At 33.0% G+C, this 25,821-nt stretch overlaps 3 protein-coding genes across 3 annotated transcripts; all 3 read left to right on the top strand.

The window, feature by feature from the left end:
• On the top strand, positions 601-2,261 carry LOC109714295 (glutathione S-transferase U17-like). Its single transcript, XM_020238864.1, has 3 exons — positions 601-802; positions 878-1,217; positions 1,667-2,261. The coding sequence occupies exons 2-3, from the start codon at positions 888-890 to the stop codon at positions 2,045-2,047; spliced, it is 711 nt and encodes a 236-aa protein (XP_020094453.1). The 5' UTR covers positions 601-802; positions 878-887; the 3' UTR covers positions 2,048-2,261.
• Positions 7,579-9,058, top strand: LOC109714294 (glutathione S-transferase U17-like). The gene is made up of 2 exons (XM_020238862.1): positions 7,579-8,011; positions 8,446-9,058. Exons 1-2 carry the CDS (start codon positions 7,682-7,684, stop codon positions 8,824-8,826), a joined length of 711 nt encoding a protein of 236 aa, XP_020094451.1. The 5' UTR covers positions 7,579-7,681; the 3' UTR covers positions 8,827-9,058.
• Positions 17,941-19,268, top strand: LOC109714302 (glutathione S-transferase U17-like). Its single transcript, XM_020238872.1, has 2 exons — positions 17,941-18,375; positions 18,807-19,268. Exons 1-2 carry the CDS (start codon positions 18,042-18,044, stop codon positions 19,184-19,186), a joined length of 714 nt encoding a protein of 237 aa, XP_020094461.1. The 5' UTR covers positions 17,941-18,041; the 3' UTR covers positions 19,187-19,268.

Below are 25,821 nucleotides of genomic sequence, written 5' to 3'. Positions count from 1 at the left end.
TTCCACCTCCACCGCAATAGATCCGCCACCTACCAAATCCACTTATGGAAATCCGCCGTCCCCACTGCCACCACCTACGATGAAGAGGAAGCGCTTCTTGGTGCTGAAAAGCTCGCCGACAAGCAAAGGGGCACGCGGCCCATGGTGCCTATTCGGAGACAGCACGTGGTGGAGACGGAGGAGAGCGCAGCAACACCAAAGAAGAGGGGCCAAGAGGGTGGGGTTTAGGGTTCGAACCCCCAGCCCTCCCGGTAGGATTTAGGGCTGCGGAGACGATGTAAGAGGGTCGGAGAGGGAAAAAAACGAACGCGATGAAAAAAAAAAAAATAGAAAATATAATAAGGGTATTTTGATCAGTTTTCTAAAAATCTTATCTGAATGTGCAAAATCCAAAAAATAACATACATTTTCAAAATATCAAAATTAATAAATTTTTTATACAAATTGGCCTAAAATATATTATTTAATTAAATTATAAATGTCATGACCTTTTAAAGAATATAAAAATTACAATCCTAGTTTCCAATATTATAAGAAAAAATTTTAATATGGAATACCTTATTATTAAATATTTTATTTGGATGTCCAAACAATATTCTAATTAGTTGATGTATGAAATTTAAAAATAATAATATTATTTATCGACATAAAAATAACTCATTAGAGACACTAGACACGAAGCATTTTACTGTATTTAATTATCTGTAGCACCATTCAACAAGCCACAACAAAGTCATAGTCTTATCCAACCACTCCTTCCATACCTTTCTATAAATACCCTCATCAACATAAGCCCCAAAACCCCACCAGATTTGTTGCCCATCTCCATTTAATTGTTTACGTAACTATTCCATTTTGTAAGAAAACTATTTCAATTCCCATAAAATATGGCCGCGTCAGGAGAGGAAGTGAAACTCTTAGGAGCGTGGGCGAGTCCCTACGTGATTAGAGTGAAAATTGCTTTGGAACTCAAGGGGGTGAGCTACGAGTACTTGGAGCAACAACTTGGGAACAATAAGAGTGAGCTCCTCATCAAATCAAACCCCGTGTACAAGAAGGTACCAGTTCTGATCCACAAGGATCGGCCAATTTGCGAGTCGGCGATCATCATCCAATACATCGACGAAGTTTGGGCCGGAACTGGGCCCTCGATCCTTCCCTCGGATCCATATGAACGTGCCATCGCGCTCTTTTGGGCCGGCTATATTGACGACACGGTATGTTATTCTAGATTTGGAGTTTGTTTGGTCTTACTTATTATGTTTTATCGGAAACGATCATTTTGATTGAGTAGAGCAACTGATTCTAAAATAATCTAGGCCGAACACAAACTTGCTGCTAAATGTTAAAGAATGACGAAAAGAATAGTGGACTAAATTGTTAGATGGAAAAATTGAGTGATTTCATTCATTAAAATATTGTATCCGTTAAGTACTGTACATTATTTATATAACATCTAAATATTGACCCATGAAACCAAACCAGTGGCAAGGCATGACTTTGGATTTGGGAGGGGTTTTGGATTCAAGTCTCAATTACATAATTTCGAATAGTAGTGTACATCTTTTCAATTCTAACTTTATCGTATTGGTTATTCTGTGATATTGCAATAAATCAAAATATTTATGAAGTTTTTTTTTTTATCTCTACCTCTCTTTATATGCAGTGTTTTCCTGCTTTACTAAAAATTATCAAAGTAAAGGCAGAAAATGAGAAAGCAGAAGGTATAAAGCAATCATTCGTAGGACTCGGTTTAATAGAAGAGGCTTACGAGAAAAGCTTCAAAGAAAAGCCCTTTTTCGGCGGGGACAATGTGGGCTATCTCGACATCGCATTCGAAAGCTTTCTATGCTGGGTGAAGATGACAGAGAAGATATCAGGTATCAAACTCTTTGACGAGGCAAAGTTTCCTCTCCTAGCGAAATGGGCAGAGCGGTTCGACTCGGTCACGACCTTGAAGGAGCACATTCCGAAAACTGACAAGATGGTGGAGCTTTATTGGAAGGTGATCAAGCCTATATGGGACACTAGTGCCCCAAACAACTAATTTAGTATTCAAATACTATAGCAAGAAAGTTTGTCGCAAATAAAAGGAAGCGTGCTTAATAAAATGAATAGATGAGTTTAATGATCATCTTTAGAGTAGTGAAGGATCAAAGTGCCCATGTGTGGCATGCGTTTGTGTATTGCTTTGTAGTTTCTTTCATTCATCCTTTATGCTTAGTTCATTTTGCCTAATGAATGGAGCAGATAATTTGCTATCTTTTTCTCAAAAAAAAAAATATAAAGACTCTGGAACATTTTGAAAGGAAAATGTTAAATTGTGGGAATTATGCCAGTTACTTTTAATTCTGCAGGTGATGAATTTATCATGGTTGCAGTTCTAGCAGAAAAAGAAAGTTCTAATACAATTTGCTCTATCTGTCGGTTTAAGTTTGTTAGTTAGCGATCAAAGAAAAACTAGATCAGATACATAATATTTTGAACCGGACGAACACATTAGATCTCAATTGAACAAATTTAATCTGACAAAAAAGCGTATAAAAGTGTTCAGATGAAAGTTAATTTACTCTTATTTTACAGTAAACAAAGCAAATTTAATAACTAAATTTGAACTATAAGTACAAAAGTTTTNTTTTTTTTTTTTTTTTTTTTTTTTTCAGCTTGCATTTAAGTACTAGTTCTCATTTAAAATATGTGCGATATTTTTTATTTTAGATTCGAACTTGAGATCTTGGATACCAACCACCAAATCTTTTGCCACTTGCGCTAGAGACGGTCGGTAATATGTGCGATTATTAAAGAACAAATTAGCACACAACAGCAATACAAAAACAAACAATCCTAAAAGAGAAAGTAAGATGATACGAAATTGATATTGCCAAAGCAATATCTACTATTCTCAAAGAATATGCATCGTTTCTAACGGCTGTAACAATTGAACCTTTTAGCTCGTCTAATAGTAGAAAATGTTTTGACAATAAGAGTTTCCGTGATAACATACTCGACTTATTTCCATAATGGATAATCTTCAAAATTCACTATAAAAAAATTAGGTTATAGCGACATATATTTGGGATATTTTTGTATAAGTGTTCCATTTATACCAAAACTTTTTAAAAAAATCTATTAAGGTCTAAGGGCGTGTTTGGTTCGTAGTCGGAGTTGGAATCGCAATCGGAATCAAAATAAGCTGGAATCGGAATCGAAATGGCTCATTACCTAATTCCGTTTGGTTCACCACCTGAATCGGAATCGGAATAAATCATTCCTATTGTTGGTGTTTGGTTCAGGTGGATATAAAAAACGTAATCAAATTAATATACGAACATTATCTTTATAATATATTAATTTAAATTCAAATTAAAAATTAAATATTAAAAATTTACATCAAAATTTTTAAATAATATCAAATTTTTAAATCTATTTTTTTAAAATAAATTAATCTTTGAAGTTGAGTGGATAATTCAAAATATGAAACTAAAATTTTATTTATTCAAATTCAAATTTAAAATTACAATTTAAATTTTAATTTGAATCCATAAATTTAATTTAAGTTTGAAATAAAATTTGAATAAACTTCATATAAATTAAAATTTAATTTAAATTCAAATTCATAAGTTAGATTCAAAATACTTGATTAAATTTTAATTTTTAATTTAAGTTCAAATTAAAATTTAAAATTATATATTTAATTTTTAAAATTTAACTTATATTTTAATTTAAAAAGTTGAAAAAATAAATTTAATCCGAATAAATATCCATTCCGTCCGGATTCAACTTTCAATCCGGCCTCCTAGGCCGGATTGAAAAAAGGGGTGATTGGAGCATTCCCATTCCACTCGGGAATCGGAATCGGAATGGGACTCCCGCGTACCAAACACCCACAAACGGATTCACCCATTCCGATTCCGATTCCATGGTGAAAAAGAAGCGAACCAAACACGCCCTAAATATAAAGCCTAATTCAATCAAAAATAAAAGTTATCTATTTAACCCACTCCACCCAGCTCATTCGGCCGATTACAAACAGAAAAGGAAAAAAAAAAAAGAAAAATCAATCACCAACTCTTCTTCTCTTCTCACCCAATCCACTGAAATCCTAGACGAAGAGCCCCTCGCTCTCCTCCTCCACCCCCGCCGCAGTCGATGAGGTAGGGTTCCGGCGGTTGTTAAATACTTAAATAAATATTAGTAAATTAGCAGCATTCTTTTTATGTTGTACCGACACTCTTCAAATGTCACTATATATCTAGCGACCCCACATATAGCAACACTTTTTAAAAGTGTCGGTAATTTAGCCAACAACACTTTTTTTGATCTATACCGACATTTAAAAGTGTCACTATATCCCGTTTTTGTTGTAGTGAATTGTGCAAATCGGCATCATTTTTGTATGACATTTTCAATGCTAAGGTATGTCAAAAGGACGACAAACTACTTTCGGCGATATTAAAGAGCACAATTATGGTCATTACTATACTGGTTTTATAGGCTTTTTTTTTTCTTTTTTTTTGGAGAGATAGGTAGCGTGTTATCCGCTTCGTTTATTTCATTTAGAAATAAACTTAGCTAGAAATGTGAATCAAATAGAATTCGAACTTGAGTACAATCCATTTAAATTTGACTAAATACCAATATGTTGCTAATACAGTGGTAATGTTATTTCTTAGATATTATCATGCTATCACTCATAACACTAACACTTTGTAAAACACTATTATTCATTCAATTTAATTTGACTGTAAAATTCATTTAAGAAGTTTGAGCCAAAAATTAATTTTGATAAAATGAGTTTCGACTTTTAAAATGAGTTCTGATTCGAATACGAAATTCCATAATGCGATTAGCTAGTCTTACATTACTTTCCATTTTTTATTTTTTAGGAAAAATGAATTAAATTTGTTTAAATTTTGATATCTTTATTAGTAGTAATGAAACATATTATCAAATAATAGAATATTCTATTAAGCTATAATATATGTCAAAAACTATTAAAAATGCTGTCAAGTTTTGATAAGAATATATTTAAACTAAATATATCGCAAGAATAGATAGCAAAATTAAAACTTTTAAAATTTTATTACCTACTTCCAAATGCAAAATAAAACATATAAAATCCATATACTTTCACCAATTAATTTTGGTTTTTTTATATTATTACTATGAGACAAAATATCAGTCTAGTATAAAATGACAAATATAAGAATCGAAATCAAAATCAGAATTTTTGGAAACAAAAGGATTTATGATTAATTCTGATATCATGTTACCCATAAAGCCAATATGATAAAAATGGCCGAAATATGTGTTAATTTACGATTAGAATAAAGACGGGGCGTGCACGGTTTGGTTCCAAATAGACGGTTTGGTTCCAAATAGGAAAGCAAACTGAACCAAATCAAAGAAGACTATTTGATTCGATTTATATGGTTTTCGGTTCGGTTCGATTTTGAAATTTATTAAAATTTGGATTTTGGTTTCAGTTCAATTTGAACACATTACTTAACCAAACCGAACCCAAAACTAATAGTAATATATTTCACACTTATTATCTAAACTATTTAAAATTTTATATTTATGATCAAATCAAAATTATATCAACATATTTTTTAAAACTATATTTTATGTTTAAATATTTTGTGTGTGATTTCATAATAATTCAATTTTGAATCTCAAATTATAAATTAATTTATTAAAAAATCTAAAAATTATTGTAAAACCGAACTGAACGAAACCAAATCGAATTAATTTGGTTTGGTTTGGATCAGTTCTTAGTTCGGTTTGCCTCATATGTATTTTCTTCAAACCAAAGAATTTGATTTGGTTAACGATTTACCCCAAAACCGAACCAAACCGAACCGATTACAGTCCTACGTAATGTCCCAATAATTCTGCATCGGATGAAAAAAGAATACAAATTGAAAATATGTGATGCCTCGTGCCCTAGTAATAATAGCACTTAAATATTTTTGAGTTGATGGTTTGAATTGAACGAATTATTATCGCCAGCAGGTTGGATTGTTACATTTGATATCAAATCCAATCATTCGCTGGAAGTGCGAGATGAGTCTCGGTGAGGCAAGGTCTGAATAACAGCTTAAGCCAGAAATAGGGAATGACAAGCTATAATAGGCTTTAAAAGACAAGACTAGCGGGATAAATCTCATATCGTCTGATGATATTGGACTATGTGTATGAGATAAATCCCAATTGTCCCAATGTCCCACATCGAAAATTATGATTAGATATATAAAAAACCACTGACACTAATAATAATAATAACACAAAATTATTAATTATAAAATAAAAAATTACTAGTTAGGTTAAAATAATTAGTACTACCTAATAAGAGCCAAATGGGCCCAACAGATAAGAAAAGGCTTATAAAATTAAGCTTATCACTATAATTAGTCAGTATCTTCTACTCCAAGCACAAAATTCAAAAGACAAGTTCGGAAAAAAAAAAAAAAATCAATATAAAAATACTTCTCGAGATGGGTCAAATTAGCATACATCAGCAACGACGAAGTAAATCAGATCCAAAATGGAAAAGCACGCTCATGTAGTTGACCCATTTATGTGATTAATCATCTTAATTTCAAGGTTAGATATCATATTTTTTTCTTTAAATTATCTTTTAAAATAAAATAAATTATTCTATAGATAAAATATATTATTTAATTAAATTATAGACGTCATGACCTTCTAAGGAATATAAAAATTAAAATTCTAGTTTTCAATATTATAAAAAAGTTTAATATGGAATAAGCTGTTATTAAATATAATATTTCGATATCCAAATAAGGCTACATATATTAATAAATATAAGAAAAAAAAATTCTAATTAATTTGTGTATGAAATTTAAAAGTAAGAAGAATTAACTATATATCTTCCAAAACTTCTAAAACATCATATATATTCCTACTTTTTTCTGTGTAAAACATATCCATTGTATATTTTTCAGTTATTCAAAAATAACTCTGCCAGTAGGATCCGTTAAATCATCTTTGGTTAAATTCGGATTAAATTTCTATCAGAGTTAAAAAAAAAAAGTCAAATATTTTTTTTGTTTCTAACTTAAGGATAAATAAGAAAAATTTGTGATAGTAAAAGTACATATTTAATTAAAAGGATAAAAGATCAAAATACCTTTTTATCCCTAACTTAAGAATAAAAAAAAAAAAGTTGGTGACAGTAGAAGGATATATTTGAAAGGACAAATTAGTATTTTTATAGAAATAATAACTATTTTTAACAGTTTACTATCAAAATTAAACTCTTAGGATATATCTGAAAGAATTTAAAACAGCGAAAAAATATTTTTATATTAGTCTTTTAAATAGAGTAAATTAAAAAAACCTTGAAACTTTTCAGATTGCCCCTTAAGAATAATATATTATTTATCAACATGAAAACAACTCATTAAAGACACAAGACGAGGCGTTCAACTGTATTTAAATATCTATAGCACCATTCAACTAACCTCCACAAAGCTAACATATTCCACCACACATTTCATCACCTACCCAACCACTTCTTTCCTAACTCTCTATTATAAATACCCACATCAACATAAAACCCCAAAACCACACCAAATTTGTTGCCCATCTCCGAATAATTGTTTACTTATTAACGATTCCATTTTGCGAGAAAACTATATATATTGCCCCATATAATATGGCAGCGTCAGGAGACGAAGTGAAGCTCTTAGGAGCGTGGCCAAGTCCCTACGTGATTAGAGTAAAAATTGCTTTGGAACTCAAGGGGGTGAGCTACGAGTACCTGGAGCAACAACTTTGGGAAAATCAGAGTGAGCTCCTGCTCAAATCAAACCCCGTTTACAAGAAGGTGCCAGTTTTGATCCACAACGACCGGCCCATTTGCGAGTCCGCGATCATCGTCCAATACATCGACGAAGTGTGGGCCGGAACTGGGCCGTCGATCCTTCCCTCGGATCCATATGAACGCGCCACCGCGCGCTTTTGGGCCGGCTATATTGACGACACGGTATGTTATTATTCTAGCTTTGGAGTTTGTTTGGTCCTACTTATACTTTATCGGAAATCATTTTGATTCAGTAGAGCAACTGATTCTAAAATAATCTAGGGCAAACACAAACTGGTTGCTAGATGTTAAAGAACAGTGAAAAAAAATATTGGACTTAGTTGTCTTAGTAATTTCATTTATGACAATGCCCTATCTGCAAATATTAGATATTCATCTCAATTTCGACCCACGAAGCCAAACCAGTGGTAAGGCGTGACTTTGGATTTGGGAGGGGTTTTGGATTCAAGTCTCAATTGCAGAATTGCTGATAGTAGTGTATAACTTTTCACTTCTAACATATTTCATCGTGTTTGTTACTAAGTGGTATTACAATAAATCAAAAGATTTATATAGTGTTTTTTTTTTTCTGTATCCCTGCTTCTTTTTATATGCAGTGGTTTCCTACTTTACCAAAGTATATCAAGGTAAAGACAGAAAAAGAGAAAGCAGAAGCTATTGAGCAATCGTTCGTAGGACTTAGTTTACTAGAAGAAGCTTATGAGAAAAGCTTCAAAGGGAAGCCCTTCTTCGGCGGAAACAACGTGGGCTATCTCGACATCACTTTCGGAAGCTTTCTGGGCTGGGTGAAGATGATAGAGAAGATATCGAGTATCAAACTCATCGACGATGCAAAGTTTCCTCTCTTAGCGAAATGGGCAGAGCGCTTCGGCTCCGTCATAGGCGTGAAGGAGCATATTCCGGAAGCTGACAAGTTGGTAGAGTTTTATTCTAAAGTGCTCAAAGATATATGGAACGTTACTGCTCCAAACAACTAATTTAGTATTCAAATACTATAGCAAGAAAGTTTGTCGCAAATAAAAGGAAGTGTGCTTAATAGAATGAAAAAACGAGTTTAATGATCAGCTTCAGAGTAGTGAAGGATCACAATACGTAGTGCCCATGTGTGGCATGTATTAATGGCTTTGTAGTTTCTTATACGGTATAAAGACTCTAGAACGTTTAGAAAGAAAAATATTAAAATGTGGAAATGATGCCAATTATTTTTCATTCCGCAGGTGATGAATTTATTGTGATTGATTTGATAATACCAGCAAAAAAAAAGAAAACGTACCCGAATACAATTACTACTAGTGAAGGCACCCGCGCGTTGCAGCGGGTAGATTCTGTATAAATAAATAAATAAATAAAGCTGTCGAAAAAAATTTAGATATTAAACTCCACTCTATGCCTAAATTTTTATGAATAGTATAAAAAAGAATGAGTTGTCCTATATCGGAAATAGAGATATTTTAGTTATATTTTCAGTTTAGTAATAATGTATATAGTGTAGGAATTCACGCGATGCGGCGGATAAAAATTAAAAACTTATAGAGTTCTTACTTTTTTTCGAGAAAGGAGTGATCGAGGGTAAGAGTGGGGGTCGTATAAGAGTTCGAAATTGTTGCAAATGGGCGCGATCACACATCCTCCTTGAACGCGGCACCCCCGTCCACGGCCTTGAGCGCCGCGCACATCTCGTCAAGGGCCTCGCGGATCATCCGCTCGAACTGCGGGTGCACGGACGTGGCAGTAGTGAGGTCCGCCATGCGGAGGAAGGTCTCTAGCCGCTCCTCCTCCGAGGTCTCCTTTTAGATGGCCACCGCCGTGTGGACGGCGGCGGGGCCGGCGGAGAGGAGGCGCCACCGATCGGAGGGGCGGTGGCGAGGGAGGGTGCGGAGGGAGAGGAAAGGTTGGGATTTTAGGATTTAGGATTTGGAGAAGCTATATTTACTACCATATATTAATTTGTTATCTAAAATATAGTATTTATTTAATTAATTAGGAAAGAAAAACATATGCATGTAATATATAGCTATCATTAGCAACATTAAATATAATAAGATAGTAAAAATATAAACATATAAAACTGAAGCAATTATTCTTGGGCAATAATTAGACAGTNTATAAGAAAAAATATGGTAATTTAGTAACTTTCAAAATTAATTTATAGGGAATAACTATTAACTATTTGAGAAGTCCAACAGTCTTGTATATGGTAATAAATAATACTATATTATTAATTATTAATTAGTCATTATTTGATTTATTCTATTGCTGTTTTTTTAAAAAAAAATTCAAAAAAATAATGTTGTGCCACATCAGCTTTATCTATTGGGGATTCATATAAGAGTATAGATAGATGTCTTAAATATTTCACTATTAAAAAATTTAAAGGAGATATAAATAAAATTAAAGAGTAATTAAGAGGTGAGTATTAATGGAATTATAACTATTAAGAACATTAAATGTAAGAATAAAGAAGAATGAACCACCATTAAAAAATATAAAAAATTTAAAAAATTTTAAAAAAAGAGGGCTTGCCATGTCATCAATTTTATTGGGGATTCATATAGAGTTATAGATATTGGTTTAAGTTTGTTAGTTAGAGATCGAAGAAAACCTGGTCAGATCCATAATATTTTGAAGAGGATCAGGACTTTAGATCTCAGTTGAACAAATTGAACCTGACAAAAAACTTGGTTCAATCCAATCCCATCTTTCCTCATGGTTGATCTTTGATTAATTCATAATTGGGAATAAGAGAGAGAATTTTTTTTTTCCTTCTTACTCATGAAACAAAACCCCAAAATAATGAGCATCTAAAAGTTTACAGATGGAACGACATTAAATCTTATTTTACAACAGACAAAGCAAATTTAATAACCTAATTAAATTTGAACTATAAGTACAAATTCTACGAGTTCACAAACTGCATGCTCTAAAAAATTATATTACCTCATTTTCAAATGCTTCAATTTTCTTTTTTCACAAGGGTAAGTGGTTAATTAATTTCAGCTCGCATTTTAGCCTTATTTCAAGTGTAGATTTTCTTTTGTCGGCTTGCATTTAAGTACTGGTTCTCATTTAAAATATGTGCGGTTATCAAAGAACAAATTAGCAACAAATTAACAGCAATGACAAAACATACAACCCTAAAAGACAAAATATAATTATATATATGGAATTGATATTGCCAAATTAATATCTACTATTCTTAAAGAATATGCATCGTATCTAACCGCCGTAACAATTTGAACCTTTTAGCTCATATAATAGCAGATAATATTTTGACAATATGAGTGTTCATGATAATATTCTGACAATACAAATGTCAGGTACCAAAATTGATAAGAATACTATGACTGAAAAAAAAAATCAACAATAAATTGAAGAAAAAGATTTTTTCTCTTACGATTCAGCAAGAAATCAACCCAAAAGTATATATTTTTAATTGGATGGGAATGAATCGAAAAAAAGTTTATTGTATCATATTAAATCTAGAATCTTGGTTTTTCCTAGAATAGATATTAGTCCAAGCATAATGTAATCGTCTAAGAATATTGAACATGTGTAGACAAAATTGACAATAGACCCAATTAAGTGAAAATCCTCGCGGGACATTCCTTTTTATCATCTAGTTTAAGAATAAAAGATCATTTCTCTCAATTGGTTCCGTACATCTGGTTTGGAAACATCACAAGACCCAGTTACCACTATCTCCAAGGTTCAGGCACCATTTACATTTCTAGATCTATAGGATCTTTCTAAGGCTTATCATCGTACCAAAACCACCTAGAACTCTTCCTAAGCTCTGATACCACTCTTATCTATCTATCATGCCTTGAGACCTTCCAATTTGGGCCCGCTCGGGCAAGCGCACGGACTCCGCGAATGGGTAATAACTCTCCTACCCGAATAAAATAGTAACATACGTCAACCTGTATATTAATACACGATATGTATGTGAGATACATTAGAGTACAACTACTATACAAACATTCAACTAAATAAACTTCCTTAGGCTTACATCATTTGGTTTTCAAAATATTACAACACATTATTTTTCAAAATATAACAAGTACATCTAGATCTTTCTAGGTTCTCTATTTCGTGATGGCCTTGCTGCCCTCACTTGTCTCGCCGGCGTTGCTAGAATCTAAAAAAGAGATAACTACAGGAATTGAGAACTACTGAAAGTTTTCAGTGGATGGATGCAACCACCAAAAACGATGTTCGACACTCGGTCCAAAAGAGGTATGAGTAGAAGGATAATTAATAACAACAACTATTTCTATATTTACTAGAAATGCGTTAATTAAATTTTATGACTACAATGCCTCAATTACATCAAGGTGCTACTATGCCACTAGTTATAGATCTATCCAAATTGCTTCGTGTCCCAAACCACTTATTGGTTGGTCACATGCCACACTAAACCTCATGAAGAGACCAGAAAGGTCCTAGTACTCTCCGATCGGTTGACACATATGCTTTATGAAGAGTCGATAGAGATTGTACTACTCTCCAATCGATTAACACTTATGCCTCATAGAGAGCTAGAGAGATCATACTACTATCTAATCGGTTGATACATATGCCTCATGAATAGTTGATTGCCCGCGCACCTCTTCTATTTGGTAGGTAAGTGGGGTGTTGGAAAATCTTTCTGATCTTTTAGTAAAATATTTTTTAAAAATAATTCGAGAGTTTAATTTCAATTTTCCAAAAAAATTTTAAAAAATTAAATAATAAATACTGTAGTGAAAAGGAATAGAAAAGGTATGCGGATTGAGGTGTGCAGAGTACTGTTCTGGAAACGAAATTGTCCCTCCACGTGTAAGGCTTTCCGGCAATTACTTTCAGCAATACAACGTCAATATTTCACCCTGTCAACACGCTTTCAAGGTGGCGTAAGATAAACCCAGCAAACCTTAGGAGATCCAACGAAATATTAGAAAGCTCGGTAAAAATCAGCGCAAAAGATCAATGGTGAGAAATAAAAGAAGGTTAGGTAGAGAGTAGGGTTTTGCTCTCAGATATGCCCAGGTACAAGGTTGAACTCATGCAACCTTGTTACACCCTAATAATCACACATCGGATAGAAATGGGGATGTAATTGGATATATAAGAGATTTAGACGCTAGAAATAATAACTGGGCTTAAACATTTTGAGCTAGTGTTTGGACCCAACGAGTCATTATTGTTAGTAGACTGGTCTTTACATTTGGTATCGGAGCCAATCACCAGCCGAAAATGTGTGGCGTGTTTCGATTGAGCCATGGTCTGAAAGACAAGGTGACAGGATATGCCGGAGTGTGTTTCGATTGAGTCAGGATCTGAAAGACAAGGTGACGGAATATGCCGGAGTCTGAATGACAAGATGATCAGCTATGCCAGAATCTGGATGACAGAGCTAAGCGAGACAAGTCTCACATCACCTGATGATCTTGGACTCTTGTGTGATTGGACTGACGAGAACGTCAGGGTCTTAATCCAATAATCACACATCGGATAAAAATAGGAATGGGGATGTGATTGGATATATAGTAATAATAACTGGGCTTAAGCATTTTGGGCCGGTATTTGGGCCCAAACTCCATTATATATATATCAAAGGCAAAAATTTTGCTTTAACACGTCAATTCCGTGTAGCGCAAGATAAGCCTAAAATTATACAAGATGTGGATTGGGATTTTCAAAAGGATTAGAACTCCCAAAAGATAAAGATAAAATTAAAACTAAAAAATAAAAAATAAATCAGGTGCCTGAACCGTGCGCAGCCCGCCTGGCCTAGCCTGGTTCGTGCTCGTGCTCGTGTCGTGTGTGCATGTGTTTAGTCAAAAGCATAACTTTCATTTTCTCCCAAGCAATTAGCTTGAGAAAAAAGAAATATATAGATAACAACAATATAATTTTAGTTTCTAATATGGAACTAATCGTCACACGTGGAAACCTTAGTTTTTTAAATTTAAGTTTGAATTTAAATTTTAAAATTTAAAGTTTTAACGAGAATTTAAATTTTGATGTTTAATTTGAAATTAGAATTAAAATGTTGAATTTGAATTTAAAATTTGAACAAAAAAATTTGAACTCAAAATTAGATATTAATTCATAACTTGAATTCAATTTTAGAATTTGAATAAAGTTGAATTTAAATTTTAATTATTCAAAATTAAATTTGAATTTAAAACTTTTGTTCAAAAACCACTTTTAAGTTTTGATCCAAAATTAGAATTTGAATATAAAATTTGAAATCATAATTGAAATTGAATTGGAAATTTAAATTGAAATTTGAATGTAAATTTAAAATCTTGAATTGAAAATTTAAATTTATATTTAAAATATAAATTAAAAATCTAAATTAACAAAAACTTAAGTTTAAATTTTGTAATTCCAATTTAAAATCAAAATTTGAATTTAAAATTCAAACTTAAAAACAAAACCTAAATTTAAAATTCGAACCAATATTAACATTAAATTAAAATCTAAGTTTAAACATAATTACAAAGTTTAGATTCAAATTTTAAATAAATTTGTATATAAAAGAATATTGTTGGAATATTAGACTTTACTGTGAGGATTACTAATATGTAGGACAAATCAAACGAAATAATTTACATAGGCACTATTCGATAATACATTACTGTACTGGAGTAAACAAAATAATGCCAGTCAAATTGCCCCAAAGGATAACTAATAAAATCCAGCCTAAAATTTATAGTCAAATCTATACCTTTAAAATTAGGGATAATTATCTATACGCCTTTAAAATTTTCTAAAATATTTTATTTTTTCCTATTTTTTTTCAAACATATCGCTCATATATTTATCCGTTATTTAAAAATACTTCTATTGTTAGTGCCTGTTAAGTAATCTCATATTAAATCTAAGTTAAATTTCTACGGTAATTAAAAATAAAAAAATATTTATTTTATTCATAACTTAAGGGCAAATAAGAAAAATTGATGACAGTAAAAGAATAAATTTGAAAAGGTAAAATAATAATTTTACAGTAGCAACAGTGTTCCTAACACTTTTTTAGCAAAATTTAATTCTAAAAATATATTTAAAAGGATTTAAAATTTTTAAAAAAATACTTTTAATATTAACTTTTAAAAGGGAAAAATAAAATAGTTAAAATTTTTTTAAGAATATGTAAGTAATTGCGCCTTAAAATTAATAGGCTAGTTTGACTAGCTGACGATAGCAATGTCAGTATCTTCTTACCCAAGCACAAAATTCAATAGAGAAGTTATCTCACTCTCCCTTAAAAAAACATAAAAATCAAATAGAAAGACAAAAAACAAAAAAAAAAGCCAAATAAGCATACATCAGCAATGACGAACGGTATATTTAATGTCGTACATGCACATCAATTTTGATTTCCACCGACAGTTTTAAGTCTTTTAAGTTTTTTTTTTTTTGAACGAGAAAAGTAGCATAATACACATTTCGTTTATTTTATTTAAAAATAAATTTAGCTGAAAATATGAATTAAATAGAATTTGAATTTGAGTCTCGGGTACCAACCCTCAAGTCCTTTTGCCATTTGCGTTAAGAACAATCGACTTTAAATCTTTTTAAGTTGAGCAGAAGGTAGATAAGCCACATAGGATACAAATAGATTCAGGGTTGGCGGAGCTCCCACATTGATCCCCCACCCTAATCCGCTCCGATTAAACAATAAAAAAATAATAATTCATCTTGAATCCATCTGACATGATGAGAAAATAAAACGGAAGACGGAAGATCCTTCATTCTTTAATTCCTATCGATCCGTCAAATATCAGCTAAAACTCTATTCGTGTAACGCCTCAACAATCCCACATAGGATGGGATACTAATTCCGATCAGTTTATATGAAACCTACACGCTAGTAATTAAAACTGAAGTTAAGCATTTTAGGCCGGTGGTTTGAGCTCAACGGATTATTATTGCTAGTGGGTCGGGTTCTTACAACTCGCACTTTGACTTATCTGGAACGGAGTGGTAAATAGAGCAATAAAATATAACGAAACTCAATCCATTCTCGAATCCGTCCCGACCAGCTAAAGAAATGGTTCGGGAGGTGGAAGAACCCTTCTTGCCGGATCCGCCCTGTATGCATCCATAAGCCACACGAGTCTCTAAAATTTTATTCTTGTAAACTATTCTCGTCAAATTGAATACATAAATATTTGATGAGGGGTGTGATTGAACATTCAGTATAGATAACAGATGTTATATTTTTATCTTCAAATTATATTTGAAAATATTGACCGTTTCTAGAGCAAGTGGCAAAGGGCTTAGTGATTGATACATGAGACCCAAGTTCGAATCCTTGTTGATTCACATTTTATTTTTAAATAAAATAAATGAAGCGGGTGGCGTGTTATCTATCTTTCAAAAAAAAAAAAATATTTGAAAACAAATTAAAATTATTTTATAGAGAAAATATATTATTTTACTAAATTATAGACAACACGGTCTTTTTTAATAAGAAATAAAATATAATTAAACTTCAGATTTCAAAAATTATAAGAAATTCTTAATCTGGAATAAATTATTATTAGATATCTTATTTCAATATCTAAAAATGAGCCTACGTATATTAATAATTACTAGTGTAGAGACCCGCGCGATACAGCGGGTAGATAATAAAAATAAATTTTTAAAATTTTAATAAAATTTTATATTTACAGCTTATAGGAAGTTATACCATGTTAAGCACAGTCAATTTGTATGACTAAATTCAATTGTTAAAAAATAAAATCATAGCTAGAAGCATATGAAATACATAAATAATAACTTAACGTTTCTGGCTTAAGAAAATTTTGGGTGGAGTCTCAGGCTCCAGTCTCCACATCATACTTTTTAATCTACGAAAGGAATTTTGCCCACAATAGTGTTTACTCAAAAAAATGGTCATAAGATGAAAATAAAACAAAAAACATCAATCTTAAAAAAACTAATACTTTTTTGGAGCACTTCTCTTACTCATCTAAACCTTATACATCTTCTTAATTTTCAGCTGATAGTTGTTTCCTGTGCTGAGTCACTTCTGAATTTTCATTGTAATCTATGAACAAACACCTTATCTGCATCACCAAACTGCAATATCTAAACCGATACAGTCTTGTTATCACATCAATCACAGAAATCCTAATACTTAAACAATTTGATTTACCAAGAAATCCTTGCGATTCTTGAGAAGCGAGCTCCCGCACAACGTCCCCGCGAAGAGGAGGCTAGGACGTCGCTCCCCTCGGCCCAATGTGGGCGTGCGCGAGCCACGCGAGGAGGCAGCCAAGGTTGGGACAGTTCACGGCGAGCGAGGGTTTCGACGCAGACCGGCCTACGCGAGCACTTATATGGGCCACGACTGGACTTTACAAGACAATACTTCTTGAAGGAGACAACGTTCTTGGCATACTCTTCTTCTTCATTATCCTCATAATCTTTGTTAACACAATGAGATAGAGAGAAGGAGATGAGTGTGAGGTGAGAGATTAGATGATAATCTTCTTTTTTGCATGGAAAATAACATGTTATGCAAAAAAGAGGAGGTGGGGGGATTAATGGTGGAAGGGAGTGGATTGGAGTTACAAATTAAGCTCACTAATTGGTGGAATATGATGCATGTAATTAAATGTGGAGAGGTGAAGGGTTGAGCATTTAGAAATGAAGATGAAACGTAAATTAAAAAAAATGAGAGCTTGCCAAGTCATTATTTCATATTGGGGATTGATAACATATTATGCAAAAGAGGGGGTGGGGGGATTAATGGTGGAGGGGAGTAGATTGGAGTTACAAATTAAGCTCACTAATTCGTGGAATATGATGAATATAATTAAATGTGGAGAGGTGAAGGGTTGAGCATTTAGAAGTGGTGATGAAACGTAAATTAAAAAAAATGAGAGCTTGCCACGTCATTATTTCATATTGGGGATTCATATAAGAGTATAGATATGATAAAAATTTCTAATTGATAGTGTAAGAAATTTAAAAATAATATAAAAACAACTAATTAGAGATGCTAGTCGCAAAGCGTTACTGTGTTTAATTATCTATATATCAACCATTAATTCAACGAGCCGCCTCGAAGTCATAGTGCACACATTTTCCTCGCCTATATATCAACCACTCCTTTCACACCTCTCTATAAATACCCTCATCAACATAAACCCCCAAACCACACCAAATTTTGTAAGAAAACTATTTCCCATATAATATGGCAGCGTCAGGAGACGAAGTGAAACTCTTAGGGGCGTGGGCGAGTACATACGTGATTAGAGCGAAAATTGCTTTACAGCTCAAGGGGGTGAGCTACGAGTATCTGGAGCAACAACTTTGGGAAAATCAGAGTGAGCTCCTGCTCAAATCAAACCCCGTGTACAAGAAGGTGCCAGTTCTGATCCACAACGATCGGCCCATTTGCGAGTCCGCGATCATCGTCCAATACATCGACGATGTGTGGGCCGGAACTGGGCCCTCGATCCTTCCCTCAGATCCATATGAACGTGCCATCGCGCGCTTTTGGGCCCGCTATATTGACGACACGGTACGTTATTCTAGACTTGGAGTTTGTTTGGTCCTACTTTTGCTTTTTCGGATATCATTTTGATTGATCAGCAGGGCAACTGATCCTAAAATTATTTAGGCCAAACACAAACTGGTTGCTAGATGTTAAAGACCGGTGACAAGAATATTGGACTAAATTGTTTTAGTAATTTCATTTATGACAATGCCCTATCTGTAAGCAATTATATATTCATCTAAATTTTGACCCATGAAGCAAATCCAGTGGTAAGGCGTGACTTTGGATTTGGGAGGGGCTTTGGATATGGATTCAAGTCTTAATTACAAAATTTCAGATAATAGTGCATAATTTTTTAATTCTAACTTACTTTATGTGTTGATTACTTGCTTCGAGATTGCAATAAACCAAAAAATTTATGAAGTCTTTTTCTATATTTCTACCTCTTTTTATATGCAGTGGCTTCTGCTACAATAAAGATTATAAAAGTAAAGACCGAAAAAGAGAAAGCGGAAACTATAGAGCAATCATTCGCAGGACTTAGTTTGCTAGAAGAGGCTTATGAGAAAAGCTTCAAAGGGAAACCCTTCTTCGGCGGAGACAATATTGGCTATCTCGACATCGCTTTCGGGAGCTTTCTGTGCTGGGTGAAGGCGATAGAGAAGATATCGGATGTTAAACTCATCGACGAGGCGAAGTTCCCTCTCTTAGCGAAATGGGCAGAGCGCTTCGGCTCCGTCGCGGCCGTGAAGGAGCACATTCCAGAAACTGACAAGTTGGTAGAGTGTTATTCAAAGGTGCTCAAAGCTTTATGGAACGCTAGAGCCCCCAACAACTAATTTAGTATTCAAATGCTATAGCAAGAAAGTTTGTCGCAAATAAAAGAAGGCGTCTTTAATAAAATGAATAAACGAGTTTAATGATCAGCTTCAGAGTGGTGAATGATCAAAGTATGTTGTGCCCATGTGTAACATGTATTTGTGTATTGCTTTATAGTTTCTTATTACAGTATAAAGAGTTCAGAACATTTCAAAAGAAAATTATAAAAATGTGAGAATGTTGCCAATTATTTTTCATTCAGCAGGTGATGAATTTATTGTGATTGATTTGATAGTACCAGCAAAAAAAAGAAAACGTACCCGAATACAATTTACTATATTGGTTTAAGTTTGTTACTTAGAGATCAAAGAAAACCTGATCAGATCCATAATATTTTGAAGTGGATCAAGACTTTAGATCTCAATTGAACAAATTGAACCTGACAAAAAACTTGGTTCAATCCAATCCCATCTTTCCTGATGTTTAATATTTGATTAATTCGACGGCACAGTAGGTTATTCTAGATTTGGAGTTTGTTTGGTTATACTTATATTTTGTCAAAAATCATTTTAATTAAACAGAGTAAATGATTCTAAAATAATGTGGGCCGAACACAAACTCCAGACTCCTTCTGGAGTGGCTGTTGCACGATAAGAAGAAAACCCATACATGCAATTCAGCATATACTCTCTGGGAGACGAGTCAACTTAAAGGAGGCACTTTAAGGTCGAGGGAACTGGTGTCAATTGCGAATACTTGATGGGTTATCTGGCTTGAATGCAATAGGCGTATTTTTCAGAAGAGAAAACACACTCAGAGCCAAATATTAGCCGAGGCCTGCACTTTGCGGGATCTCTCAGTCAAATACTGTGCTTTGTAAACTGTTATTTTTCTCTGTCGCTGGTGGCTTTTTCTTCTATTTTCTTGAAGCATATCTCTTACTTGTGAGTGTTTTTCTTTTCTTTCACTTTTTCTTTTTTTCCAAAAGCCTGGCTGCCTCACTATGTAGCCTAATTCACTATCTAATTGAATGAAACAGTAACATGCTATTATTTCTCAAAAAAAAAAAAAACTTAACTAAATTAATTGAGTAATTTTATTTATGACAATGCCCTATCTGTAGATATTATGTATTCATCTCAATCTTGACCCATGAGGCCATGAAGCCAATCCAGTGGTAAGGCTTGACTTTGGATTTCGGAGGGGTTTTGGATTCAAGTCTTTATTACAGAATTTCGGATAGTGGTGTATAACTTTTTAGTTCTAACCTACTTTATTATGTTAGTTAATTGTTCTCAATTGGCGAAGTCTAGATTCGACTGTTTATACTACAACAAATCAAAAAAAATTTGTAACGTTTTCTTTTATATTTTTATCTCTTTTTATATGCAGTGATTTTCTGCTTTACTAAAGATTATCAAAGCGAAGGCAGAAAAAAAGAAAGTAAAAACTATAGAACAATCATTTGAGGACTCGGTTTACTAGAAAAGGCTTATGAGAAAAGTGTGAAAGGGAAGCCCTTCTTCGGCACAGACAATGTGCGCTATCTCGACATCGCTTTCAGATACTTCCTATGCTGGGTGAAAATGATAGAGAAAATATCGGTATAAAACTCATTGGCGAGGCGAAGTTCCTCTCTCTTAGCGAAGTGGGTGGAGCGCATGAGCTCCATCAAGGTTGTGAAGGAGCATATTCCGAAAAGTGACAAGTTGGTAGAGTTTTATTCGAAAGTGCTCAAACCTATGTGGAACGCTAGTGCCCCCAAACAACTAATTTAGTATCCAAATACTATGGCAGGAAAGTTAATTTTATTGGGTTTTTATTGGGTTTTGTGATTTAAAACTTATTAAAACCACTTGAGGAGACCAATAATTGTTAATAGGCCTCTTGGGAGCCCAACTTAAAATATTCATATATGATGTTTAGTCCCACATTGAAAATCAAAAGGGTGTTTATGGTTTTTATATATTTATTTATTCTCAAGCTAGTTTTTTTTGAAAAAAAATGAGAATTATACTCTCGTTTAAACGCACGCACGGTACGAGCACGAGCACTAGCCAGGCTCGGCAACGCACGCACGGCGCGCGCGGTCTATACACCCGATTTATTTTGTTGATTTTATTTTTATTTTAATCATTATCTTTATCTTTATTCTAATCCTAATTTTTATCCGTATAATTTTAGGCTTATCTTGTTATACACGGATTTGACGCGTTAAAGCAAGATTTTCGCCTAGATTATAAATATGAGGCGAGATTGCACGAGTTAATTAATAACCCGAGCATACCTAATGTCTCTCGTCTTTTTCTGCTTTCTGAGTTTTCGCTGAATTTTTTTTTTGCTGGATCTGAAGCTGGTTGGGTTCATCTTCGCCACCTTGGAAGCGTACCGACAGAGTGGAATGTGGGATAGAATGTGGTTGTTGTATCGCTTGGAGTAATTGCCGGAAAGCCTCGCACTTGAGGGATAATTTTGCTTCTAGGACAGTGTTCTGCACGCTTCGATCCACAAGCCTTATCTAAATCTTATCTTTACAATATTTTTGTTTAATTTTGTTTCAGAATTTTTCTATAGCTGATATTGAATTTTCGAGTTATTTTTAAAGAGTATTGTAATAAAAGATCAGAAAGATTTTTCAACAAATTTGTCGCAAATAAAAGGCAACATGCTTAATAAAATGAATAAACGAGTTTACCGGTCATCTTCAGAGTAGTGAAAGATCGAAGTACGTGGTGCCCATGTATAGTATGCGTTAGTGTATTACTCTATAGTTTCTTAAGCTTCATTTAGTTCAGATATAAATAAGAACCCTCTATTTGAGGGATTGATATAAGTTCAGATTTGCATTTTGAATTTAAATTTTTAAATTTTATATTTAAATATTTAAATTTAAATATATAATTTTTAAATTTCAAAAATTCAAAATATAAATTTAAATTTTTAAATCTCAAATTCAAAAATTTTAAATTCAAATTTTTAAATTTTAAATTTTAAATTTAAGATTAAACCTAAATTTAGAAATCTAAACTATCAAATTTTAAATTTAAAAACCTTAAAATATAAATTTAAAGTTTAAATTATAAATTTAAACTTTAAATTTATAAATTTTAATTTTAAAATTAGAAATTTAAAATTTAAAATTTAAAATTTAAATTTAAATTTTAAATTTAAATTTAAATTTTAAATTTTAATTTTAATTTTAATTTTAAATTTTAAATTTTAAATTTTAATTTTAATTTTAAAATTTTAATTTAATTTTAAATTTAAATTTAAATTTAAATTTTAAAATTTAAATTTAAATTTAATTTTAAATTTTAAATTTTAAATTTTAATTTTAATTTTAAATTTTTAATTTTAAATTTAAATTTAAATTTAAATTTAAATTTAAATTTAAATTTTAAAATTTAAATTTTTAATTTTAAATTTAAATTTAAATTTTAAATTTTAAATTTAAATTTAAATTTTAAATTTTTAAATTTAAATTTTAATTTTAAATTTTAAATTTTAATTTTAATTTTAATTTTTAAATTTTAATTTTAATTTTAATTTTTAAATTTTAATTTTAAAATTTCCACCTCTATTCCGAGGGGGTGGGGATTGTTAACCCCACCCTTAACGAATTATCGTTGGATAACTCGTTAGGAGTGGAGTTAACACACCCCACCCATTTTTATCACGTTTGGAAATAAGGGTAGGGATGACAAATGAATGAGTCGGCTCGCGTTTGACTCATGTTCGGCTTGATATTCGACTCGCTCGAGCTTCACTCGAAATTAAATGAGCCGAACTTAAACAAAAAAAAAAGCTCGAAATTCATTTCAAACTGAGTTTGAGTATTACTTGGCTCGCTCGAATTAGGCTCGAAAATCTCGAATACATACATACATACATATATATATATATATAGAACTAGGCTGGTATACTACTGGTAGTACGGAGGCCTCCGTGCTATCAAGTTGTTTTCAATATTGCGGCTTCCAAATTGACGATCGGCTCCGTTAGATTTGATCTACACTATTGAAAATATTTGAAAACTAAATTTCATAATTTTTCGGCATCATTTACCTATCAAACGAGTAGTCTAAAAATAAACGGCTGAAAATAAAAATCTCATAAAAAATGATGATAAAAGACTTGAATTTAAGATCAGGTATTGATCTTACTCTAAATAATGAAAAAAAAAAATTATAAAAATTTCATCAGATTTAAGGTGTTTTACACCGTTAAATTCACAAACGTGCCACATCTATCATTAAAATTGTCAATTTTAAGACCTTTTGATCACTAGCCAAATAATGCCGAAAAATTATGAAATTTAGTTTCTAAATACTTTTAATAGTGTAGATCAAGTCTAACGGAGCCGATCGTCGATTTGGAAACCGCATCATTGAAAACAACTTGGAAACAAAGAGGCCTCTGATTTGAGTCAGAATGGTATGCTTTTGGAAGCATAGAACCCTCCGTGCTTTCAAATCATTTTCGATATTGAAACTTTTGAATCATTTTGAGCCCTTCGATCATTAGGTAAATAATATCGAAAAATTACAAAATTTATTTTTTAAATATTTCAAATAATTTAGATCAAGTCTAATGGAGCCGATCGTCGATTCAAAAATTTCAACATCGAAAACGATTTAGAAGCACGGAGAACTCTTTACTTCCAAAAGACCAGCCTCACTCCATGGATTTAAAAAATATGATAAGTTCTCAATTTGTCCCAAAAAGTTTGGGCCGATAATATTATAAAATTTGAGCAATGCTATCCATATGTCTTATATAGGTGTAAAGCATGCACCTTCGATTCTTGTGATTCATATTTTTCTATTTGTTTTGTCATTTCTTTTCTAAAATCCATTAGGGGTTTTATACACTATTCGATGCAAGGGTGCAAAATTTGCACCCTACGAGGGGTAGGATGTAAGATTTGCATGCGTGTGAGGGGTGTACAGATAGTATTTTTTATAAAATTTAAGCTAAATTATATAAATAAATCTCTGACATTTTAGCTCTTGTCTCACCTACCCCTATACTAAAACTTGCATCAATTTTTTCCTACACTTTATCATTATTTCAAATAAATAAAAAAATTTTAAGATAATTGTTGAATTCAGTAGTAAACTTTGTAAAAATAAATTGTTAGATAAAATTAGTTATAATCAATAACGTACATTAATCATATAAATTGAATTAGATATTGTCACGCCCCAGATTATATAATTCCCGGGCATGTCGACAAATCCGCCGTATACAAAGAATTTTTCTTGTATACGAAGCGTGTCGGTAACTGAAAATATACAATACTACAACCAGTAGTATAGAGCTGTAAAGAAACCAAACAGGTAGAATAAAACAAGTCTCACATACATACAACAAAACGCTATACAAAGGTACTCGCTCCAGCGAGTTATAACAACTGTATGTACATGAACTCAACAAAATAAATCGAAACTACCTACAGTGGTGGATTCTCTATCTCAGCAACTAGTCAGGTAGGGCTCTAACTCGCGACGCCCTTGCCTCGATCAGCCTCGGAAGGCGCAGCAACTGAAACCGGTGGCTTTGCAAAACAGTGGTAACAACTGGGTGTGAGAACTACTGTAAAAATAAGTAGTCCTCAGTGGGTACCGCCCTCAACATCATCGGTCCACCCACTAAGTCTACAGAAAGGAGCTGGGATAGTAGGAAAGCTGGAAACATTTACAGTTAAATATCACTATACTATCATGCTCTACCCTAATTATCTGTAGTAAAAATATTAATGCTGACCCAATCTATTCAGGGACTATGATACACCCGTCTCGGGGACTGTGAACACACCCGTCCCGCCTGTCTAAGCCACGCTACCTCCACGTAAAACAGTCCGTGGATAGCAAAACTAGTCAGTGACATCAACGCGAAAGCACAAAGCCAGACTTCGGAGCGGCACTCGTGGGCGTGACCCAACCGAGTATGCAAGCGTATCTCTGCCGAGCTCAACCAGCCTCTCACAGGCTAAAGTCAAGTAAACAGGTCCAACTGGACTACCAACCAACTAGTCACGTACTCTCGGCACAATCTGATATCAAAGCAATCAAATCCGGTTCCGCCGTCAACCACCACGGCACCCACTAGTCCGGAACAATATAAATACTACTGTAAAAATCGGCTCGGCGTCCCAGCACGAGCGTAATAGTAATCTAAACTACCTAGTATACTCACCACAAGGATACTGCGACAGTACAAAATACAACGGCTCCTAGAGCTAAATCAGGTAGTTTAAACATATGACAGGTCCCGAACGCTGGTTTTCTCCTATGTCATATCCAAGTCCAACATGTATAATTATTAACACTTAATAACATGTTCCAAATTCAATTCATATGTCTAAAACATGCATAACTATGAATTTGAGCTAAAAACAATAACGACGAATATACACTAATTATATATGTCGACCAACGAGACTATAGGAGTAGAAATCCGATGATAAACCCACCTCAAAAGCTAATTCAAAATAGCGAGAAGTCGATAGGAGAAGAAATTTTCGCGCATGCTCGGCCTCCCAACGGCACTACCACGACGCACGCACGCTCCAACGGCTCGCCGGCGCGAAGTTGACGTCACTCCAAGCTCCACTATAGCCTCCACGAGTTCTCCCTTTCAAACTAGAGAGAGA

Source organism: Ananas comosus, linkage group 8, assembly GCF_001540865.1.
Source record: "Ananas comosus cultivar F153 linkage group 8, ASM154086v1, whole genome shotgun sequence".
Taxonomy (NCBI): domain Eukaryota; kingdom Viridiplantae; phylum Streptophyta; class Magnoliopsida; order Poales; family Bromeliaceae; genus Ananas; species Ananas comosus.
Note: the sequence above shows the minus strand (reverse complement) of the source record. Positions and strands in the feature narration are given on the sequence as shown.

What these genes read in the sequence shown, in the direction of transcription:
- LOC109714295 (XM_020238864.1), top strand. Translation starts at nt 888, where the DNA reads ATGGCCGCGTCAGGAGAGGAAGTGAAACTCTTAGGAGCGTGGGCGAGT. An exon ending in CCGGCTATATTGACGACACG is followed by an intron (nt 1,218 to 1,666) that starts GTATGTTATTCT and finishes CTTTATATGCAG; the next exon opens with TGTTTTCCTGCTTTACTAAA.
- LOC109714294 (XM_020238862.1), top strand. Translation starts at nt 7,682, where the DNA reads ATGGCAGCGTCAGGAGACGAAGTGAAGCTCTTAGGAGCGTGGCCAAGT. An exon ending in CCGGCTATATTGACGACACG is followed by an intron (nt 8,012 to 8,445) that starts GTATGTTATTAT and finishes TTTTATATGCAG; the next exon opens with TGGTTTCCTACTTTACCAAA.
- LOC109714302 (XM_020238872.1), top strand. Translation starts at nt 18,042, where the DNA reads ATGGCAGCGTCAGGAGACGAAGTGAAACTCTTAGGGGCGTGGGCGAGT. An exon ending in CTATATTGACGACACGGTAC is followed by an intron (nt 18,376 to 18,806) that starts GTTATTCTAGAC and finishes TTTTATATGCAG; the next exon opens with TGGCTTCTGCTACAATAAAG.